General features: G+C 45.3%; 1 protein-coding gene across 2 annotated transcripts in view; it reads left to right on the plus strand.

The window, feature by feature from the left end:
- The window catches only part of Ubn1 (ubinuclein 1), a 32,945-nt gene that overhangs the window by 18,568 nt on the left and 3,820 nt on the right, over window positions 1–10,557 (plus strand). Inside the window, exons 9-17 of one of the 2 annotated variants that reach the window (XM_005349269.3) lie at window positions 1,434–1,563; window positions 1,687–1,805; window positions 2,204–2,332; window positions 2,515–2,661; window positions 3,227–3,277; window positions 3,375–3,417; window positions 4,830–6,050; window positions 9,634–9,877; window positions 10,111–10,200. In XM_005349269.3, the coding sequence (XP_005349326.1) occupies window positions 1,434–1,563; window positions 1,687–1,805; window positions 2,204–2,332; window positions 2,515–2,661; window positions 3,227–3,277; window positions 3,375–3,417; window positions 4,830–6,050; window positions 9,634–9,877; window positions 10,111–10,200 (2,174 nt within the window). The remainder of the gene's footprint in view (window positions 1–1,433; window positions 1,564–1,686; window positions 1,806–2,203; window positions 2,333–2,514; window positions 2,662–3,226; window positions 3,278–3,374; window positions 3,418–4,829; window positions 6,051–9,633; window positions 9,878–10,110; window positions 10,201–10,557) is intronic. The other variant, XM_026780448.1, reaches the window with a different exon arrangement.

Here is a 10,557-nt window from a genome sequence, read left to right on the forward strand (position 1 = left end):
AAAAAAAAAAAAAGAACTAGTAACTGAAACAAAAACATGCTGGAGAAGGCTGGAGAGATGATTTAGTGGATAAGAGAATGTGCCATTGCTCTTGCAGAGGACCTGGGTTTGGTTCCTAGCACCCTCATGGTGACTCACAACTGTCCTTAACAACTGGCTCCTTAAGTCCAGGTTCATGGGATCCAGTGCCCTCTTCTGACTTTAATGGTTACCAGGCATGCACATAATAAACACATATATGTGCAGGCAAAAATCCTGCATAAAAGAAGAACCAGTCACTGGGTGGTGGTGGTGTATGCCTTTAATTCCAGCACTTGGGAGGCAGAGGCAAGCGGATCTCTGTGAGTTTGAGCCATCTTGGTCTGCAGAGTGAGTTCTAGGACAGCCGGGACTATTTCACAAAAAAACCCTGTCTTTTAAACAAAACAAAACAAAAACAAACAAACAAAAACAAGAACAGGGAAAAAACAAGAAAGAAAAAGAAATCTTCAAAATATTGCTGGAGGGGGCTGGAGAGATGGCTCAATGGTTAAGAGCATTGCCTGCTCTTCCAAAGGTCATGAGTTCAATTCCCGGCAACTACATGGTGGCTCACAACCATCTGTAATGAGGTCTGCTCTGCTGCCCTCTTCTGGTCTGCAAACACACACAGACAGAATATTGCACACAAAATAAATAAATAAATAAATAAATAAATAAATAAATAAAACCAAAATATTGCTGGAAAGTGTTTCTTGGCAATTACTTTCACTTTTTAAAGCTTTTGTGTTTTTTTTGTTTTTTTTTTTGTTTTATTTATTTATTTATTTATTTATTTATTTATTTATTTATTATGTATACAACATTCTGCCTCTATGTATGCCCGCACGCCAGAGCAGGGCGCCAGATCTCAGTACAGATGGTTGTGAGCTACCATATGGTTGCTGGGACTTGAACTCAGGACCTCTGGAAGAGCAGCCAGTACTCTTAACCTCTGAGCCATCTCTCCAGCCCTGTGTTTTTTGTTTTTTTTTAATGCTCATTCCCCACCCCCCTTCTCTCTTTTTGAAACAGCGTCTCTCTATGTAGCCTTGGCTGCACTGGAACACACTCTGTATACCAAACTGGCCTCAAACTTTCCAAGTGCTGGGATTAAAGACATATGCCACCACCATCTACTTCATGGCTTTGTTCTCTTGGCTACCTTTGACTTGATCTTATCCTTGACCTAAGAGCTTTGACCCTCTTTTCCTAGGCAAATTCATTAAGCTTGAGAGTTTTTCCTTATGTTGTTGTTGTAGATTTTGTTGCTGTGGCTACGTGGTTATATTGTCTCCATCAAGATAAGGTTCAGACTGCTTTTGGTGCCTACCTTTCTTCTCCGGACTGCCACCTAAGGAAGATGAAACTTGCATCAAGCTGCATGCCATTAATTACTGTGTTTTGTTCTTCAGCATAGAGGTGCAAACCCGGGAGCTGACTAGCCAAATCCGTTCTGGGGTGTTTGCTTATCTGGCTTCATTCCTGCCCTGCAGCAAGGATGCTTTGGTCAAGCGTGCTCGGAAACTTCACCTCTATGAACAGGTGGGTGGCAGCGTTCACATAGGGATCATATATGCTGCATTGTCTCCTTTTGATAGCCTCTTGTGGGTCCTTAGTGTGAGAGTGGTGCATGAGTCAAACCTGGACTTTGTCCTTTCTTTGCAGGGTGGGCGCCTAAAGGAACCACTCCAGAAACTCAAGGATGCCATTGGTAGGGCCATGCCTGAGCAGGTGGCCAAGTACCAGGATGAATGCCAAGCACACACACAAGCAAAGGTTGCTAAGTAAGTGTGTCCCATCTCACTTGGGTGTCATTATTTTCCTATATCTTCTACCCCCTCTTAAAATTATTTGTGCGAGTCTGTGTGTAGAAACGTGTATGTGCCTACGGCATCCAGAAACAGTCAGATACCCTGGAGCTGTAGTTACAGGTGGTTGTGAACTGGGGTGCTGGGAACTGAATTTGGATCCTCTGTAAGAGCAGTACATGCTCTTAACCACTGAGCCATCTCTCTGGGTCACTGTCTCTTCTTTTTACACTTTTCAGTATTACATTTCCAACACAATTCTAGGCATTTCAGCATTTTCTGATCTTAAATCAAGGAGAATATTGTAGAAGGGAGGAGGGAGGGGGAAGCTGGTGGGCAGGAGGACCTCAAGGTTCCTTCTGTTCCCTCTGTAGGATGCTGGAGGAAGAGAAAGACAAGGAGCAGAGAGAACGAATTTGTTCTGATGAGGAAGAAGATGAAGAAAAGGGGGGCCGGAGGATAATGGGACCCCGGAAGAAATTCCAGTGGAATGATGAAATCAGGTGTGCACAAACTGGGACCTTGCATCATTGGAGGGTTTGTGAGACCAGTGTCTGATCCTGTCCCCATATTGCTAATGAAGGTTAGGATTAATTACTTTCATGGGTTGCTGAAAGCACACAGTGACAACTGTGAAACAGCATTTGGGGTGGTGGGAAGTTTCTGATCTCTCTCTGCTTCTCAGGGAGCTTCTGTGCCAGGTGGTGAAGATCAAACTGGAGAGCCGTGATCTGGAGAGGAACAGCAAGGCTCAGGCCTGGGAAGACTGTGTGAAAGCTTTTTTGGATGCTGAGGTCAAGCCTTTGTGGCCCAAAGGCTGGATGCAGGCCAGGTGAGACAGGCTAGTGTAGGCTGACAGTGATCCCTTCCCTCAGAAGTCACTGTCTTGTTGATTCAGTTCTGATGTCACTGGAGTACCTAGGGACATAAGGGATCTATAAAGGAGTCTTCTTATCCTTAGAAGAGAGATCTTACTTGTAGTGTGCTTGTCCTACTTTAGTCAGAGGATTGGCTGTATTCTCATTTCGTCACAGTATGAACTTTGTTGTTTTGATGCAATGGCTGTACCAGAGGCTGATGGAAGTCATCATGGGGACTTCCTCGTATATTCACAGGATGCAGTGCTAATTCCATGTGGGAGCCTAGTGTTGGGCTTCTGTCTCAGAAGCTCCTTTATGTGTGTTTCCACCTATGAATGGAGCATGTCTTTTTTATGTAGGGCCTAGATGCTTGGCTTTAGGTGAGTTAGTGAGGTCATATTAGGCCCGTCAGCTGGTTTGTGGCTCTCTAGTCAGCTAGATTAAGTGCCACTGAGTATCAGGGCCTCCAGGGGAGCTCTAGAAGCAGAGTTGTGGCATGCTGAGGCAGATATGATACCCTAGCCCTTTTTCTTTCAGGACTCTATTTAAAGAGAGCCGGCGAGGCCATGGGCACCTGACGTCACTCCTGTAAGTACCTCAGTGTTTTATTTCTTGGGACACTGCTATTTTAATCTCCTCTTGAGGACCTCTTTTGAACCATTTCTGTGTTTATTTCTTCGAACAGGGCCAAGAAGAAAGTAATAGCTCCCTCAAAAATCAAGGTGAAGGTGAGTCAGCTTGCTTTGGCTATGTGCCGTTTCTGAAGCCATGCTCAGGAAATATCTTGACTACTCATGGCTGCTTGGTAAGCTTCACTGAGAATAGTTACTCAGATGGCACTCTTGACCAAGGCAGGCATCTAAGCAGAGCCTTTAACCCTCTCTCTCTAGCCTCAGTTTTTCACAGCAGTACTCAGCCAGCCCAGTTGCTGCGGGACTCAGTAGAGTTTGAAGCAACTCCAAAGAAGCACAGGACAGGGTCACTGTAAATGTGAAAGCTCAGCAGTTTAGTAGACCTCTTAGGGAGGCAGTATATTCCTGCTGTGGCCAGTTAGTTTGTAACAGTAGCAGAAAGGAGTAGTGGCTCTGTTAGTTGCCTGGGAGAACAACAGGGAAGTAGTGGATGGAGCACAGAAATGTGAAAAACATCTTAGAGATTGCAGAAACCTCTCAGTAGAGAACATTGGTCCTTGCCTAACTTTTACCTGTTGAGTTTGCTGTTCCCTTAGCCCTACTTAAAGTGATTGTTAGAACAGATGTTTAAATTGTTTATTCTTGAGTATCTGAAAGGTTCCTACAATATGTGAGAACATACTGTGTTAAGTACTGGGATGCAGGAGCAGTGATATAGATCCCATTTCTGTTACCATGAGAATGGCTGATGAGTCAGGTATTGAGGAAAAGTAAGTTAATTGAAAGTAATTCTCATTAGTCTAATTTCAATCAGGAGCATTCAACATAGTTTGAATGTCAGCAGATTGTCTTGGTTAGCTTTCTATTGTTGTGATAAAACACCATGACTAACAGCAACTTGGGGAGAAAAGGGTTTATTTTGCCTTATAGCTTATAGTTCATCATCCAGGGAAGTTAGGACAGGAACTCAAGCAGGGCAGAAGCCATAGAGGAGTGTTGCTTACTCAGCCTGCTTTTGTATAGCACTCAGGACTACCAGCACAGGAGTGGAACTGCCCATAGTGAGCTGGGTCCTTCTGTATCAATCATCAGTCAAGAAAATGCACCACAGGCCAGCCTTGTCTGAGTGTTTTCTCAACTGAGATTACCTCTTCTAAAATGACTCCAGCTTGCACTAGACAGTTGATATAACACTAGCCAACAGAGTATCTGAGCAAGTCTTACACTATTTCAGAAACTAAAAGAAGAAAAATTTTACTGTGGGCATGGGTATACTTTGTGGCAAAGCATGTTGGCCTAAAATCAACCTCTGCCAGCTAGGCACTTGCCAGATAGTACTACAAGGCAAGCACATGCCAGATAGTACTACGAGGCAAGGCAGACATGGTACCTACTCTCATCCATCACTTGTCTTATAATTACCCATTTCTCTTGTTGACATCCTTGTAACAGGCCACTATTGGTATCTTTGAATACTTCTAACTATGAGCATCTCTGCCTTTCTTTAGGAATCATCTGCTAAGCCTGACAAAAAAGTTTCTATCTCATCAGGACAGCTTGGTGGTCCCACTACTTTGCTCTCAGAACATCAAGGTGGAGGCCTGAGCATTGGAGCAACTAGTAGGGAGCTTTCATCCCAGGCAGCTTGTGGCCTCACTGACCCTGTACCTATCACTCTGGAGGATTCACTGGATGAAGAATTAGCCCAGAATCCAGCCTCTTCTGTGGAAGCTGTGTCTAAAGAACTGGCTGTATTGAACAACAGAGCTGCCAGCAGTTCTGAATTCACACTGCCTGCACCCTCCAAAACACCAACAGAAAAAGTTGCTGGTGTTTTGTGTACAGAAGAGAAACGGAACTTTGCAAAGCCTGGCTCTTCTGCACCACCACCCACTAATGCTCTGCAGTCACCTCTCAATTTTCTGGCTGAACAGGCTCTAGCACTGGGGCAGTCCTCTCAGGAGAAAAAGCCAGAGAGTTCTGGCTACAAAGAGCTGTCCTGCCAAGCTACCCTCAGCAAGGGTATGTCTGAATTGCACCAGTCCAAAGCAAAGCACCACAGTTTGCCACGGACGTCTCATGGAGCCCAGGCAGCAGCTCCCATGCCTAGCTCCCAAGTCAAAGTCTTTCATGCAGGCACTCAACAGCAGAAAAGCTTCACACCCCCAACCCCTTTTGTCAACAAGCTGCAAGGCCCAAAGCCTGCCTCTCCACAGTGTCATCGTTCCCTCCTGCAGGTGGTAAAGACAGCAACCAAAGGCCAGGCCTTCCATGCCACTATGCCAACCTCCTCTGGAAGTTCACCAGCCTCCAGCAGCAGCTCTCATAAGAACACAGCCTCATCCTCCACTACCCTGAGCCATCCATCAAAGCAGCATCCAGCCAGCACTGTGGGACCATCATATAAGAATAACCCCTTTGCTGGCTCAGTCTCTAAACATGGGGCTTCTACTAGTAGTCCGTCTCCTGGAGGAGCCCAAGTACAGAGCTCTGTTTCTGGGACCTTGCTACCTGGTGTGCAGTCTCCCTCAGCGGGACAGCCTTCAAGCCGAGCTGCCCCAACTTCAGCTGTGAAAAAAACACCTGTTTCTCAGAAGCTGACCCTGGTGGCTCCTCCTGGAGGTCCAAATGGAGATTCTGGTGGTGGGACCCAGGGAGTGGCAAAGTTACTGACCTCCTCCCTGAAGCCTGCTGCAGTTAGTAGTGTGACATCGTCTACCTCCTTGCCAGTGAGTATCCCAGCATTGTAATCTACCCCTACTGAGGGTAGACAGTGCTGCTTGCCTTGCCCTGGTCTGCAAATGTAGTCTGAAACAGAAAGTCAGGTAGGGGACAGTAAGTGAGATTAGATACTAGAGAGTACTGGATTTCCTGTTTAGTCTCACTTTTACTGGTGGTTGGAGGACTGATATTACCTGAATGTTTTTTTAGTAGGGGAACTGGAAGGGGAAAGGAGGGGAATATCTGTTGGCATTGGGTTCCTGGAGAGATTGAGCCTGCGAGGAGTAGAGTGTGTGCCAGAACCTGCTCTGCCCTCTAAATAACGGTACCTTCAGCTGTTAGGTGGCAGTCAGGAAATGTTCAGCCTTAGCACAAACTGGCAGTACCTTCTGGTTGCAGTTCTCTAATAGACTTAAAAGAACTCTGTAAGGGCTGGAGAGATGGCTCAGTGGTTAAGAGCACTGGCTGCTCTTCCAGAGATCCCAAGTTCAATTCCCAGCAACCACATGGTGGCTCACAACCATCTGTAATGAGATCTGGTGCCTCTTCTGGCCTGAAGGCACACATGGAGGCAGAATGTTGTATACATAATAAATAAATAAATAAAATGGGGGGGGGGGAAGAACTCTGTAAGTCAAAAGTGGTTTGACCTAGCAGGGAAGGTATGTTGTGAGGTGTGTATATAAATTTAGAAGTCTGGCCAGGGTTGTGTTGCACATCTGTAAACCCAAAGATAGAAACAGGATAATCAGGAGTTCAAAGCCAGTTTTGGTTGCATATCTAGTTTGAGACCAGTCTGAATACATGAGACCCTGTCTTAAATTGAAAAGGGGTCTGGAGAGATGGCTCAGCAGTTAAAAAAACACATAAGCCAGATGGTGGTGGTGCATGTCTTTAATCCCAGGCAGATCTCTTGTGAGTTTGATGCTAGCCTGGTTTATAGAGCGAGTTCCAGGATAGCCAGGGCTACACAGATAAACCCTGTGTTGTAAAACCAAAAGAAAAAAGGTGTAGATAGGTCAGTTCATCAAGATCTTGATTCTTCCTGCCTCTCTGAATAGCGACTGTACCACATTAGTTTCCAGGAGAAAAGAAAAAAAAATGGTGTATGCACACATGTTTGTATGAGTGGGAACACATATGTAACATGGTGTGTGTGTGTTGAGTTCAGACTTCACCTTCTGTCTTGTTTGGGACAGGATCTCTTTGTTGTTCACTGCTATACCAGGCTAGCTGGCCCTTGAGTTTATAAAGCTTCTCATCTTGTAGGTGTACTGAATTACAGACTCATGTCACTACACCCAGTTTTATATGGGTTCTGGGGATTTAGACTAGGGCCTCAGAGCTGAGGCTCTAGATCACAGTACATGCACAAAGTCTTACATTTAATCCTCACCACTGCTAGGAAAAAAAGGAAAAAGGGAAACCATTCACTTAATGTTGCCTTGACAATACATTATAGGATGGGGCTATAGCTCAGTTGGTAGAATGCGTGACTAACATGAAGCCCTGGATGTGGTCCCCAGCACCACACTAACTGGGCATGGTGCTACATACTCTTTTTTTTTTTCTTGGTTTGTTTTTTGGTTTTTTCGAGCCGGGTTTTTCTGTAGCTTTGGAGCCTGTCCTGGAACTGGCTCTGTAGACCAGGCTGGCCCTGAACTCACAGAGATCCACCTGCCTCTGCCTCCCGAGTGCTGGGATTAAAAGCATGTGCCACCACTGCCCAGCAGTGGTGCATATTTGTAACCTCAGCACTGAGAGGTAGAGTCAGCAGGATCAGCTACATAATAGACCAGTGTGGGCCTATTATGAGACTCTGTCTCAAAAATTGAACAAGGACTTCCTGTTTCCTATAAGCCCTTTGATTGAGGTTTGCAGCCATAGTGAAAATCTTATCCATGATCTTCTTGAAGTGTCTATAAGTAAGATAAGGGCATATAATGGATAAGCTGCAACTCAGCCCATTAAATGAAAACGCACACACCTGCCTTTGCCTTCTGAGTACTGGTATTAAAGGTGTGTGCCACCATGCCCAGCTAAACAGGACTTCTTTTAGTTTATTTATCTTTTAACTTACTGTGGTGTCAGGGTTCATGAATATGTACTAGCTAGTCTCATTGAAAATTTAATTATGATCTAGTGCAGTTAGATTTTACCAGCCACGTTCCACCATAGTGCTGCAATGAAGCTTCCTTTTCCAGTTAACTTTAAAAGTCCTATGATGGGACAGTAGTGTTCACTTTCATGTGAACATGAATATGTGGGGGAACTATTTTCAGTTGGATCTTTTTGAATGAGAATCTTGCCACACTGTTTATACTTATGAAGGCTTTGGGTGGGATCCTGTGCTCCTCTAGATAACGTCTGGGTTTGTTTGTTTTTTTTAGTGTGTGTGTGTATGTGTATGATTGTCTTGTCTGCATGTGTACCATGTGCATGACTGGTGCCCACAGAGGCCAGAAGAGGGTGTTGGATCTGTTGAGACTGTAGTTAAGACCATTGTGAGCCACCATAAGAGGTGCTGGAAGTCCAACCCAGGCCCTCTAGAAGCATAGCCTAATTTTAAAAACTGCAACAGCTGGACAGTGGCGGCGCATGCCTTTCATTCCAACACTTGGGAGCAGAGGCAGGTAGACCTCTGAGTTCTCAGTTCTAGGACAACCAGGGCTATACAGACAAACCCTGTCTTGAAAAACCAACAAACAAAAACCACAAAGGTCCTCACTGAGCCATCCCTGCCCATGTATGTATTACATAGGTTTATATAATAAATTTAAAATATGAGTGTATAGGGCTGGTGAGATGGCTCAGTGGTTAAGAGCATTGCCTGCTCTTCCAAAGGTCCTGAGTTCAATTCCCAGCAACCACATGGTGGCTCACAACCATCTGTAATGAGGTCTGGTGCCCTCTTCTGACCTGCAGACATACAGACAGACAGAATGTTATATACATAATAAATAAATATTTAAAAAAATATGAGTGTATATAAATTTGTTTATTCTATATTTGTATATCTATGAGTTTGTATGCATTATAGAGATCTATATAGTGTATATTTTATAACTATATTTTTTGCTTGTTTGTTTGTTTGTTTGTTTTGAGACAAGATTTCTCTGTGTAGCCTTAGCTGTCCTGGAACTCATGCCATAGACTAGGCTGACCTCAAACTCACAGAGATCCGCCTGCCTCTGCCTCCTGAGCGCTGAGATTAAAGGCATGTGCCACCACTGTTGGGCTCATATATGGTATATTACTTACATGCTTCACAAAAGAAACATATTTACTTTTGGATTTTTGGGTGGGGGGGAATTTTTCGAGACAGGGTTTCTCTATGTAACAGCCCTAACTGTCCTGGAACTAGCTCTTGTAGACCAGACTGGCCTTGAACTCAGAGATCTGCCTCCCAAATGCTGGGATTAAAGGTGGCGCCACCACCTCCTGGCCATATTTACAATTTTTTAAATTGTCTGTGTACCCTGGAAGCCTCTAGATGCTGGCTTATAGACACTTCCTCATTCCTCTTTTGAGTGCTGAGTAGTAGGGACTCTCACAGGTGAGGTTCTTACTGTGTGTGTGTTTCCTCCCCAGAAAGGAACCGGAGGGGCAGTGCTGCTGTCCAACACCGCTCCCTTAAGCCTGCTGCCTTCAACCTATAAGTCCAGCAACCCCAAGCTTCCGGGGGCTATGAACTCAAACTCACTGGGAATCATAACCCAATTTCCACTTCATGTGCTCTCCTTCAGTTCAGACTCCTCTGCCAAAGCAGGGGTCTCTAAGGATGCCATTGTTACAGGCCCTGCCCCTGGGACCTTCCACCATGGCCTCAGCCACAGTAAGTTCTTATCTCCTGCTGCTGTTCCTATGTTGTGTGCCATGTTGGGTCTTGTATGTGTTTGGTGTGACTGTGGGAGTGCCCATTGTCCAGGGAAGCTGCTTAGTACCTGGAGTAGCTGTTTTGTTCCAGACTGGCCCACAGGTTACCTGGGGCTCTGGATCTCCCAAGCTGCTTTTCTGTTCTGTCTTCAATGTGTGTGTTTTGTTCTCTCCCCTCCTGTTTTCTCTCAGGTCTTCTGGCTGGCTTGCACTCCAGCCCACCTCACACAGCGCCTCTCCCACATGCTGCTGTGTCCACCCATGTCCCACAGAGTCTGCCAGGTAAATGCCAGATGGGCAGTGTGCCATGAGCCTTGTGCACCATACCCCTCCACCCTCGGTGCTTTGCTGTCAGCACTTTTAGCCATCCCTGCTTCATCATCACTGTTTTGTATTTTGCTTTGTCTTTTGAGGCTCTGGCTCTTTGGCTTTGGGTTCCAGAATAATATAAGCCTATTTTACCAGAGGCTTTTCCTGATTTCCTATTGGAATGGGCACTGGGCATGACTTAGCCTGCGTGACAGCAATATATGGTAGAGCCCAATCATGAAACAGAAGTGTTCCAACCCTTAACGTGCATTTAAAAAGAAGAAAGGTAATGGTGGCTCTTGTCCACCAAAGGCTAACCAAGCACTTCAG

This window comes from Microtus ochrogaster, chromosome 7 (assembly GCF_000317375.1).
Source record: "Microtus ochrogaster isolate Prairie Vole_2 chromosome 7, MicOch1.0, whole genome shotgun sequence".
Lineage (NCBI taxonomy): Eukaryota > Metazoa > Chordata > Mammalia > Rodentia > Cricetidae > Microtus > Microtus ochrogaster.